This window comes from Rhinoraja longicauda, chromosome 14, assembly GCF_053455715.1.
Source record: "Rhinoraja longicauda isolate Sanriku21f chromosome 14, sRhiLon1.1, whole genome shotgun sequence".
In the NCBI taxonomy this organism is placed as follows: Eukaryota; Metazoa; Chordata; class Chondrichthyes; order Rajiformes; family Arhynchobatidae; genus Rhinoraja; species Rhinoraja longicauda.
In genome coordinates this window covers 43,162,572-43,175,583 of record NC_135966.1, presented here as the reverse complement: position 1 = coordinate 43,175,583, position 13,012 = coordinate 43,162,572, and the positions used below count along the sequence as shown (strand labels likewise).

General features: G+C 43.4%; 1 protein-coding gene across 1 annotated transcript in view; it reads right to left on the bottom strand.

Annotated features, from left to right (window-relative positions):
• Positions 1-13,012, bottom strand: part of lcp2a (lymphocyte cytosolic protein 2a) — a 105,397-nt gene that overhangs the window by 49,107 nt on the left and 43,278 nt on the right. Inside the window, exons 8-10 of the mRNA XM_078411225.1 lie at positions 9,099-9,196; positions 4,102-4,183; positions 1,416-1,487 (exon numbers count right to left, since the gene is read on the bottom strand). Of these exons, the coding sequence (XP_078267351.1) occupies positions 1,416-1,487; positions 4,102-4,183; positions 9,099-9,196 (252 nt within the window). The remainder of the gene's footprint in view (positions 1-1,415; positions 1,488-4,101; positions 4,184-9,098; positions 9,197-13,012) is intronic.

The window sequence follows — 13,012 nt, the reverse complement described above, 5'->3', positions numbered from 1 at the left end:
CTAGCAAACCTGCCTGGTTTGCTTGGTTCCTCTCCAGTTCAGGTGCAACCCATCCTATTTGGACAGGTCACCTCTGCCCCAGAAGAGATCGTAATGGTCCAAAAATCTGAACCCCTGCCCACAGCAACCAACTTCACACATTCATCTGCCCTCTCTCTCTCTTCCTACCCTCACTAGCACATGGCACCGGGAGTAATCTGGAGATCCTACTGCAGCAGTCCTGCTTTTTAACCTTTTGCCTATCTCCCTATATTGATTTTGTAGGACCTCACCTCCTACCTCGGCCATTTGTACCAATATGCACAACAACTTCTGGTTGCTCACCCCTTGAGAATCTCATGCAGCAGTTCAGAGACATCCTGATCCTGTCATCATGGAGTCTTGATTGCTGCCTCAGAATCGCATGTCTGCGCCCATAATGAGCCTCTTCCCACTATGACTCTGCCTGTCCACTATCCCTTTCCTGCCCACTTTTTCTGCCCACTATCCCTTTCCTGCTGTGCCTCAGAGCCCAGCTTAGTGCCACGGACCTGACAGCTACTGGTATCCACCCCCTCAACGACATCTAAAAGGGTACGCCTGTTTTCAAGATGAATAGCCAGAGGGTTCTCCCACACTTTCTGCCTATTCCCTTTTATGTGGTCACCTGTCTACTCTCGTCCTGGACTTACTATAACCATCTCACTATAACTCCAATCTATGAAGCTCTCATTCTCCTGGATGATCATCCAGCTAGAGATCCAGTTCCCTAACATAGTATGCAGCGAGCTGCAGCTGGACACAATTCCCACGGATGAGGTTATCAGGGTTAACAGCAGTTTCCCTGATTTCCCACATCCTACAGGAGGAACATTGTACCATTCTACTTGCCATCACTACTGCATGAAAACCAAGAGGAAATAAAGCACAACAATTGCACGCGAGAAACAGCAGACTGTATCTTTACCTCCCGCCCTCATCTGCTCAGCCTCCTCACTGAAGCCTCTAGAGCCAAAGCGTCACATTTACCCACCCTACAGCCTCCTTCCCAAAATGGCCACTCTGCTCAACTATGCCTTAATTATATTGGCTGCGCAATTAGCCAAATTTGATCAGTCAGAATGATGCCTTTTGAAATCTCCCGCTGCTGCTTCAACACTGAAATAGACAGGTTTAGGAAGCATCTCTAATGTAGTGCTTTGGAGCAGCTTATTCAGATTAAAGATGACACTGAGCTACATTGACTTTAAAACAAGTGATCAAACTTATCAGAGAAATGTATGAATGGGAGGTGGCAAGGTAGAATGGTCAAAGGAGTTTAAACATTTAATGTGGAGACTATGGAATCAAAAGCCTTCAGCAGTATTGTAACAGAAGTGCAGTCCTAGATTGAAGCAGCTGAAGATTTAAGACGATTGTTCGGAAATTCCACTTACGCATTGAAGGGGAGTCTCTTTCACTGCCTGGCTGATCTAAAGCAGGTTTCCTGCTCCTGTCGACTTTGGGACCTACAAGGAAGTAATTTACAAGAGTTATAAACTGATGAAACTGACAAATACTTAAAGCAAACAGTGGTGCATAAATATTGGATTGGACTCGTCATGGTGCACTAATTATCATGACAATTCTTGGTGTTTATTATGAAGGCTGTTTTGAGAATTTCTCATAAAAAGCAAGAGTGGTTAACATAATTTAGATACAGTGATAGGGTGTTCACCAGATAGGAAGTGACACTGTGCAGTTTGCTGCAGATGATGCTGCACAGTAATCTGCAAAGGTATAGGAAGGAACTGCTGGTGCTGGTTTAAACCGAAGATAGACACAAAATGCTTGAATAACTCAGTGAGACAGGCAGCATTTCTGGAGAAAAAGAAGTGGGTGATGTTTCGGGCCGAGACCCTTCTTCAGAAGAAGACCCCACATCTGAAGAAGGGTCTCGACCTGAAACATCACGCATTCCTTCTTTAGACGAAGGGTCTTCTTCTGAAGAAGGGTCTTGACCCGAAACATTACCCATTCCTTCTCTCCAGAGATGCTGCTTGTCTTGCTGAGTTACTCCAGTATTTTATGTCAATCTACAAAGGTACATGGTCCACAGCAGCTGGATAGAAACATCAGCTGGCATGGAGGAGAAAGAAGTTGCAGGACAGTGGGATAGAATATCTCCATATACACTGCATTGCTTGACTTAGTAAGGTTGTCTTCCCCTGTAATTACCTCCAGCCTCCCCCCTCAACTCCATCCAAGGACCCAAACAGTCTTTCCAGGTGAGACAATGGTTCACCTGCACCTCCTTCAACCTCATCTATTGCATCCGCTGCTCTAGATGTCAACTTATTTACATCGGCGAAACCAAGCGCAGGCTCGGCGATCGCTTCGCTGAACACCTGCGCTCGGTCCGCATTAACCAAACTGATCTCCCGGTGGCCAAGCACTTCAACTCCCCCTCCCATTCCCAGTCTGACCTTTCTGTCATGGGCCTCCTCCAGTGCCATAGTGAGGCCCACCGGAAATTGGAGGAACAGCACCTCGTATTTCGCCTGGGCAGCTTGCAGCCCAGTGGTATGAACATCGACTTCTTCAACTTTAGATAGTTCCTCTGTCCCTCCCTTCCCCTCCTCCTTCCCAGATCTCCCTCTATCTTCCTGACTTCACCTATATCCTTCCTTTGTCCCGCCCCTCTGACATCAGTCTGAAGAAGGGTCTCGACCCGAAACGTCACCCATTCCTTCTCTCCCGAGATGCTGCCTGACCTGCTGAGTTACTCCAGCATTTTGTGAATAAATTGATGCTATCTTTCCTGTGCTTATAGATAAAATCATAGAATCATATAGCACTGGCATGGGCTCTTTCGACCCACCTTTTCCACACCGATCATGTTGGCGATCTCTACCTACACTAATCCCATTTGCCTCTATCAATCTATGCCTTTTCTATCTACATAACTATCCAAATGCCTTGTAAATGCTTGAATTGTATCTCCCTCTACCACCTCCTCTGGTAGTTCACTTCAGATAACCACAATCCTTTGTGTGAGATACCAACCCCTCAAGTCAAGTCAAGTCAAGTTTATTTGTCACATACACATCCACGATGTGCAGTGAAATGAAAGTGGCAATGCCTGCGGATTGTGCACAAAAAAAGAATTACAGTTTACAGCATATAAATAAAGTTAATAAATTACTATAGTGTAGACAAAAATTTAGTCTCTGGAGTTATAAAAGTTGACAGTCCTGATGGCTTGTGGGAAGAAACTCCGTCTCATCCTCTCCGTTTTCACAGCGTGACAAATATCATTTAAACTTTTCTCCCTTCAAACATCTCGTTCTAGACTCCTCAGTCTGCCATGTTGCTGTGAAAATAAATACAGCATATCCAATCTCGGCCTATACTTACAGGCCTCTATTCCAGGCAACATCCTGGTGAATCTTTTCCGCACTGGCCCTATAACTATCACTAGATCTATGCAAATTAATCCAAATATGGTGTAACTATGTTTAAATAGTCTTTAGTTTTGTATTCTTTCAACAAAGTGTCCCTACTCTTGCCCATATTCAGGGAATCTGTGGCCAACCAGACATCATCAGTAAGTGCATAGAGGAATGCACGCCGAAGAAGACAATCCAAATGTTCCCCAACGGGAAACCATGGATGTACCGTGAGGTCTATTCCCAGGTGAAGACCACTGCTTACATCAAACGATCCTGAGCGGTACAAGAAATCTCTCTACGATCTTCACAAAGCCATCAGGAATGGCAAAAAATAATACCAGGTCAAACTTGAGTCCCAGTATAATTATTTGGGCATCCATCGACTGTGGCAAGGCCTGAATACCAAGCCTAATACCAATACCAATACCAAGAATATACAAGGCCTTCAGACTGAAGCAGGGTCTCGACCCGAAACGTCACCCATTCCTTCTCTCCCGAGATGCTGCCTGACCTGCTGAGTTACTCCAGCATTTTGCGTCTACCACTGATACCATGGTTTTAAAATTCAGGAATTTCACAATAACTCAAAAAAAGTGTTAAGGCTTCATAATAATTTTGATATTAACTTAAAAGAAACGAAATGTTCAGAATATATGGATTTTAGAAGAAAACCCTATAAATATGATAGTACCCATGAAAGCAGGGGTTGTAAAGCCTCGATCCTTGTTGTGTCCTGGATCTTCATTGACTGATAGATTGGAGAACATATTTGGCTGGAAAAGAGAAAGCATATTAAAAAATACTGCTGTTACATCTATTGGAGTCCTTGTTCCTGATCTGTTGTAATGTGTGTTTGTTTTTAAACTTAATAACTAAATAATATTAGTGCAAAAAATATTATGTATGCATCAAGAGGAGTTAATTTCCACAACTTTGCCTGGTGTTATTGGACCACACATGAAGTTGTAAGTTTTATTGCCTCATTTGTACATGTATTGTAATATGGCAGAACTCAGTTTGAAAAGGGCCTATTGGCTGGATTGTTTAAAAATGCACACCTGGTTTACGCAATCGGCCTTTTTAACATTAAGGAATAGAGTTCCTCTAATATACAATGTGGACCCACTTGAAACCGAGGATGCTGGGGGTTCTTCAAGGGATTCCACCAAACATGAATCACATGCCTCGATGCATTATACTTTAACTGGTGAATCTCAGAATCATGGGTGCAGGGTGCTGATTGTTGAAGAGAGGGTACTTTGCTGAGCAAGTAATTTATATATCCCTTTCCAGATAACCAAAGGATTTAAAATAAATTATCAGGGATGGTCACACAGCAAGAAATAATAAAAATAAGCATTTCAACTTCTGGATGATGGGGTTTTCAGTATAACCTCTCAGTAGAAATTTCTCCCTGATTGGTGCAAAATTTGAGAAAAGTCTCTAGCATTATAACTACCCTCTCTTTGTTGTGAAGTAGCATGAAGGACCAAGAATCCAGAAGTCTAATTTTTCTTGTACATTTCATAAAAGTGAGGTGATGGTGGGTGAAAGATTGACAAGCCTTCACTGCCCTTCTTCCATCACCACTGTTGATTCCAGTGTTGAAGCAGGTGCAGGAGAATTTAAAAGCTGGCCCTTGGATTGGTGGAGCCAGTAAATTTTCGTGTTGGAACAGGAGTGGGAGAATTAAAAAGCTAGCCCGTGAATCAGGGTAGTGAGTTAATTTCAGTGTCAGAGCTGGAAAGGGAGATATTGAAAAGCTGGCTGTTGGATTGGTTGGGAGATCAAAATTGACTAATTGAGCAACTAATAAATTAGCTGAGTGACCCAAAGGAAGCAGCCAAATTGGGAGAGAGGTTGTGTGGAGGGTAAATGTGAGTCATTGGCTCAAGATTCATAAGTGCTGTGAGAAAGTGCACGTTGTTGGCTCAAGAGGCCTTGGCGAGGAGTCTGAGCAGAGGAGGACAGGAGGTAAAGGTATAGTCTGTTGTTGCATGTGATTCTTGTGCTTTTTGTTTCTTTGTTTACTGCAGTAGAGATGGCAGGTATAATGGTGCAATGCTTCTCCTGAAGGAAATCAGGGAAACTGCTGGTGTCCCTGGTGACTACACCTGTGGGAACTGTGTCCAGGTGCAGTTCCTTACAGACCATGTTCGGGAACTGGAGCAGTAACTGGATGACCTCAAGATCATTGGGGAGAATGAGAACTTCATGGAGAGGTGTTATAGTGAGGTGGTCACAACTAAGGAACAGGAAATGAGTAGGTGGGTGACCACAAGGAAAGAGAGTAGACCAAGAATGGAGGTGACCCCTCTGGCCATTCATTTTTAAACAGGTATACACTTTTGGATACAGTTGTAGGGGATGACCTGTCGGGGGTGATCAGAAGAAGCAGGCAGGGCTGTGAGGCATAGTGGAGAAGAGTAATGTCAGGCAGCGCCATAGTGGTAGTATTCTCCTTGGTTAGGGGGGCAGATAGGAGATTTTGTGGGAGCGATCAAGACTCCATGACAGTGTGCTGCCTTCCTGGTCATAGTCCCACCTGCCTGTGTTTGGTCCATATCCTTCCAAACCTGTCCTATCCATGTACCTGTCTAACTGTTTTATAAATGTTGGGATAGTCCCTGCCTCAACTATCTCATCTGGCAGCTTGTTCCATACACCCACTATCTTCCTGTGAAAAAGTTACCCCTCAGATTCTTATTAAATCTTTTCCACTTCACCTTAAGCCTATGTCCTCTAGTCCTCGATTCACCTATGGGCGAGAGCTTGACAACATCTTTCCTATCACATGGTGCCCAGAACTGAACACAATACTCTAAATGTGGCCTCACCAACATCTTACACAATTGCAATATGACCACTCAATTTCTATACTCAATACTCTGACTAATGAAGGCCAATGTGCCAAAAGCCTTTTTGCTCACCCTATCTACCTGCGACTCTACCTTTAAGGAACCATGCACCTGCACTCCCAGATCCCTCTGTTCTACGTCAATCCCCAGAGCTCTTTAAATTCACTGGTGCCAGGGTCCAAGATGTCTCTAAACGGTTGCATGACATTCTCATCATGGAGGGTAAGTCGTTGTGCATGTTGGCACAAGTGTAGGAACGAACTGCAGATCTTGGTTTATATTTGAAGATAGATACAAAGTGCTGGAGTACCACAACGGGTCAGGTGGCATTTCTGGAGAAAAGGAATTGGTGATGTTTTGAGTTGGAAACCAGTGGAAGGCAGAAAAGGGTGGAGACAGGAAGATATGACTTGTGGTGGGATCACTAACTTCCATTCTGCCCCCAAATTCACCAGGACTGACTATTAGAAACCTACTGAATTTAGACAAATGTGTTCAGGAAAGTTTCTTCAGGCAATATGTAGAGAGCTCTACATGGGAGAGGGCAAAGCTTGACCTACTCTTCAGATATTGGGAAAGGCACATGACTAAACTATCCTTACGTGAGCCTTATGGGACCAGCGATAACTGTTCTATTAGCTTTAACATAGTTATTGATAAAGACGGGGTGGGCTCTCAAGTTAAAATTTTGAATTGGGACATGGCAAACTTTGATGGTATTAGACAGGAACTTGCTGAAGTAGATTAGAGTTGATTGTTTGCAGGCAAAGGAACGTCTGGAAAGTGGGATGCTTTTAGAAATGTAATGACAAAATTTCAGGGCATGCAAAGAATGTTAGTGAAGGACAAGACAGGTGGGCGTAAGGAAACTTGGCTGACGAGAGAAATTGAGGCTCTCGTCAGGAAAAAGGAGGCATATGACTGGTGTAGGCAGCTGGGATCAAGTGTATCCCCAGGAGCTTTGGGAACTAAGGAGTGTACTTAAGAAGGAAATCAGGAGAGCAAAAAGTGGCAGGAGATAGCTCTGGCAGGTAATATTAGGGGAAATCCAAAGGGATTTGATGTACATTAAGGGAAAAAGGATAATAAGAGATAGAATAGAGCACCTCAGAAATCATACGGGTCATATCTGCGTAGAGCTACTGGAGCTGGGAAAGGTCCTTAATAAATGTGTCTCCTCTGATTTTACTTTGAGGAAAGACATGAAGACTAGGGAATTTGGGACAGTTATGCAAGCGTCTTGAGGACTGTCAGTATTACGGTCGAGGAGGTCCTTAACATCCTAACCCAAATGAAAGGCCCATATCTCCTGGGCTTGATCAGATATATCTGAGGACACTGTGGGAAGATAGTGAAGAAATAGCTGGCACTCTGGCAGAGATATATGAATCATCATAAGATATGGTTTCGTACCAGGAAACTGGAGGGTGGCTAATGTTTAGCCCCTATTTAAGATGGGCTGCCAGGAAAATCCTGGGAACTATAGATCAGTGAGCCTAACATCTGCATTGGCACGGTTTTACTGGAGAGTATTCTGAGAGAAAACATATACATGCATTTGGATAGTCAGCCGATGATTAGGGATAGTCTGCCTGTGTTTGTACGCGGTGAGATTGTCTCACAAATCTGATTTTTTTGAAGAAGGGTGGCACAATGGTGTAGTGGTAGAGTTGTTACCTTACAATGGCAGAGATCAGGGTTTTATCCTGACTATGGGTGCTGTCTGTATAGAGTTTGTATGTTCACCCTATGACCGCGTGGGTTACCTTCGGGTACTCTGGTTTCATCCCACATACCAAGAATGTGCAGGTTTGCAGGTTAACTGGCTTTAGTAAATTGTCCCTAGTCTGTAGGATAGAACTACTGAATGGGTGACCCCTAGTCGGCGCGGACGCGGTAGACCGAAGGACCTGTTTCCACATTTTACACCAGTGATGGTGTTGATGATTAAGGTCTGGTGCTCGTCGGTGGGGTCATGGTCCAAGGATAAGTAGGAGAAGGTGTCTGAGAGCTGTCGTCTGGCCTCGGTCCGGTAGAGGTCAGCACACCAGACTACCACAGCAACTCCCTTAGTCCGCGGGTTTGATGACCAAGTCAGGGTTGTTGCATAAAAGGTGGGATGTTATGTTACAATTGTACAAGACGTTGGTGAAGTCACAGTCTTCAGTTGTGTTCAGTTTTGGTCTCTTGTACAGGAAATATGTTGCTAAGCTACAAAGAGTATAGAGAAGATTTATGGGGATGTTGGCGGGACTTCAGAGCCTGACCTATAGGGAGAGGTTCTGCAGGCTAGGACTTTATTCCCTCTCTCCCCACACCTGCATTCCCTCTCTCCCCATCCCTCCCCCACCCAAGTCACACCAGGTTCCCGTTCTCACCTTGCAAACAACTGACAATGGCCTATTTCTTTTATCATCATTACTTTTTTGCATTTCTTTCATTCATTTGTTCTATGTCTCCTCTACATCACTGTCCATACCTCTTGTTTCCCTTTCCCCTGACTAATCTGAAGAAGGGTCTCAACCCAAAATGTCACCCATTCCTTCTCTCCAGGGATGTTGCCTGTGCGGCTGAGTTACTCCAGCATTTTATGTCTCTCTCTCGCCCACAATAGAGAGTTGGGATAAGGAGAATGTTTAACTCTTTGCTTCCATATTGCATTTTCAGATATGTTTTTAATGTTAGGTTTTGCGTCCCACCCTTTAATTTCACTCAATAATTCAACTATTTACCAAAAAACAGGAAATAAAATGATAAAGACAAATGAATTATGTCACTGAATGTTTCTGCCTACCATACTGTATTACCCTATAACTCAATATTCACTTACAATACTGCGCTTGTTTCCAGCCGGTACGATCGGCACTGATCCGGGTCGTTGAGGGGGAAGGGGTGGCTGGCTTTCAGCTTTTAAAGTGGTTCGTTTATCTAAAAAGCAAGAATAAAATGTTACTTTCATGTTTATACTTTATGAATTAATTTTCAGCTGATTTAGCCGCTTCTAAAGCTTCTTTACACAGCTACCCATCTACTATCCCATTTACTCTTGAGATGATCCAACATTCTGCTATTTACTTTCTAACTTGCTCTAAATCCAACTCATACCAGGTCCCTGTAATATCTGATCTAAATTGGCCAATGGTTAAACAATGACGCAGTATTTAAATTCTCATCCTTGCTCTCAAATCCCTCTATTCATTTATCTCTCCCTCTCTCTGCAATCTTTTCAAGCTCCACAAGCCGTCAAGATCTCTGAGCTTCTCCGTCCAATCTTATGCTTTAACGCTTCCTGGAGTTGCATTGTTCCATCATTGGCGGCTGTGCCTTCAGCTGCTTAAGCCCTTCCTACACCCCTCCAACTCCTGCATCTCCTCCTTAATATAGATCTTAAAATCCAATTCTTTGATCAAAATTCTGACCACCTATTCTCGCATCTCGTTTATAACTAAGCATCAAATTTCATATGATAATGTGATTTTTGATGTGTGAAAGGAGCATTCTCACAACCTTTAAAAAATACTTGAAATATTATGGCACAAGGTTATGAGCTGAGTGCTGGAAAATGGGATTAATACAGATAGATGGCACTGACATGAGGGGCATGTTTTGTTTAAACAGTGGTGGATGCCTGGAATGCTCTGAGGGGTGGTGGTGGAGGCAGATATGATAGCGGTATTTAAGAGACACATGGCTATGGAGGGAATGGAAGGATATGATAATTTGGGATGGATTGCACCTTCACTGAAGGGGCACCAACACCCATGCAGGAAGGTTTGATAGCGCTACTCAGGAGGGGGTGAACTTGAATGACAGGGGGATGAGAAGCAGAGCAGCAGGTTAGCAAATGGAAGGCGTGATGAGAAAGTGGAGTGTATAATAAGTCTCAGGGGAAGGACAGGCAGGGAGAGGTTCATGAATATGGGGATAATGAAGGGCTGAAGTGTGTTTACTTCAATTCAAGTGCTTAGAATTATGATGTTCTAGTCATTACGGAAACCTGGTTGTGAGAGGGACATTACAGGCAGCTCAGCGTGTCTGGGTTTCGATGTTTCAGATGAGATGGGGGGAGGGGTGAAATAGGTGGAGGAGCTTCTTGGTTAATTAGGGAAAATGTCACAGTGGTAGTCAGCGAGAACATACTGGAGCACACATCTACGGAGGCATTATGGGTTGAGCTCAAAAATAAGAAAGGAGCAATTACTCTAATGGGATTATGTTATAGGCTAGCCAATAGCCAGCGGGAGATAGAGAATCAAATATCATGTTGTTGTAGTGGGTGACTTTAACTTCCCCAATATTGACTGAGACTTACTCAGGGCAAAAGGATTAGATGGGACAGAATTTGTTAGGTGGATCCAAGAAGGTTTCCTTGAACAGTATGTGGATAGTTTGACTCGAGAGTGGCCATACTGGATATTGTATTGGGAAATTATCCTGGCCAGGTGACTATTGATGCGGTGGAAGAGGAATTTAGGAAAGTGATCACAACTCCATAAGTTTTAAGTTTGCTTTGAATAGGGATGAGTCTGGATGTTGTGGAAAGGCAGAATACAATGTAATTAGGCAGGAGAGTAGATTGGGTTCAGTTGTTATTGCATAAGTCCACAAAGGGCATGTGGGAGTCGTTTAAATGCCAGCTGATCAAAGTGCGGGATCAGCATGTTCCAGTAAGGGGGAGGGATAAGGACGGCAAAGTATGGGAACCGTGGATGACCAAGGAGGTTGTAGACTTGGTCAGGAAGAAAAAAGGAAGTGTATATGTCAGGTTTAAGAAGGTGTCATCAGACTGGGATTATGAGGTATATAAAGTGAGTAGGAAATAACTCAACCATGCGATTAGATGGGCTAGAAGGGGCCATGGAATGTCATTGGCAAATAAGATTAAGGAAAATCCCAAGGCTTTTTATACAAAAGTTAAAAATAAGAAATAGAGGAAAAGTTAAGACTACTCAAAGATAAAGGAGGGGATCTATACTTGAAATTGGAGGATGGAGGTGAGGTACTAAATGAGTACTTTGTGTCTGTATTCACCGAGGAGAAAGACTTGGAGGGCAGCAGGATCAGTGTGTAGAATACAAATATACTTAGGCAGTTTGAGTTTGAGAAGGAGGTGGTCCCAAAGCTCTTAAAGAACATTAAGGTGAATAAGTACCCAGAGCCTGATGGGATCTATCCTAGGTTATTGAGGAAGGCAAGAGAGAAGATTGTGGGGTCTTGACGAGGATTTTTGTTCTCTAGCCACGGGCAAGGTTCCACAGTACTTAACAGTGGCTAATGTTGTTCCTTTGTTTAAGAAAGGAAGTCGAGAGAATCCAGGGCATTATAGGCCGATGAGCCTCACATCAGTGGTAGGGAAACTATTGGAGAGAATTCTTTGAGATAGGATTTACTCCCATTTAGAAGAGAATGGGCTAATTAATGATAGCCAGCATGGCTTTGTACGCGGCAGGTCGTGTCTCATTAACATGATGGGGGTTTTTGACGAGGTGACAAAGGAGATTGATGAAGGTGTGGTGGTGATGGATGTTGTATACATGGATCTTAGTAAGGCTTTTGGTAAGATTCCTTATGGATGTATGGGATTTACGATGACTTGGTCATATGAATTTGGCAGGTCTGTGACCAGTGATGTTCCGCAGAGATCTGTGCTGGGACCTCTACTGTTTGTGATGTATATAAATGATCTGAAGTAAAAGTTGATGGTTAGTGAGTAAGTTTACTGATGGCACCAAAATTGGAGTTGTTGACAGTGAGGAAGACTGTTAGAAGATACCGCAGAATATAGATCAGCTGCAGAAATGGGTGGAGAAATGGCAGATGGAGTTTATCCAAGCAAGTGTGACGTGTTGCACTTTGGGAGGTTGAATGTAAGGAGAAAGTATATAGTTAATAGCAATTTACAGCAATGATGAGCAGAGAGATCTTGGAGTCTAAGCTCATAGCTCAGTAAAGGTGGCAGTGCAAGTAGACAGGGTGGTAAAGAAGGCCTATGCTATGCTTGAATTAATTGCTAGGGACATTGGACATAAGGGGATGTCATGATGCAGCTCTATATGACTTTGGTTAGGCTGTATTTAGAGTGTTACATGCAGTTCTGGTCGCTCCATTACAGAAAAGATATGAAAGCTTTGGAGAGGGTGCATCTTGTCTATTACCAGAATGCTGCCTGAATTAGAGGGTTTCAGTACAGGGAGAGGTTTGATAGACTTTGATTGTTTTCTTTGGAACATTGGAGGTTGAGGGGAGACATGGTAGAAATATATAAAATTATGAGAGGCATAGATAGAGTAGACAGTCGGAAACTTTTTGCCAACGTGGATGTATGCAACACTAGAGGACATAGCTGTAAGATGGGAAGGGGAAAGGTTAATGGAGATGTGTGGGGCAAATCTTTTACAGTGGATGGTGGGGGCCTGGAATGCATTGCCAGGGTGGTGGTGGAGGCAGTGGTGTTTAAGAGGCTTTTGGATAGGCACATGGAAGTGCAGGGAATAGAGGGATATGAATCAAGTGCAGGTAAATGAGATCAGTTCAGCTTGGCATCATGTCTATCACAAACATGCTGTACTATGCTGTACTAGGTTCCTATGCTGTACTGTTCGAGTGATATCATGTGCAGGCAGAGGTTATTTGTTTAACTTGGCATCATGTTCGGCACAGATATTGTAGATAGACGGTTCTAAAATGAGATTAATTTTATGCCCTACAATTAAAAAATAAATAAAAGGTCCTTCTTGCCTTCCA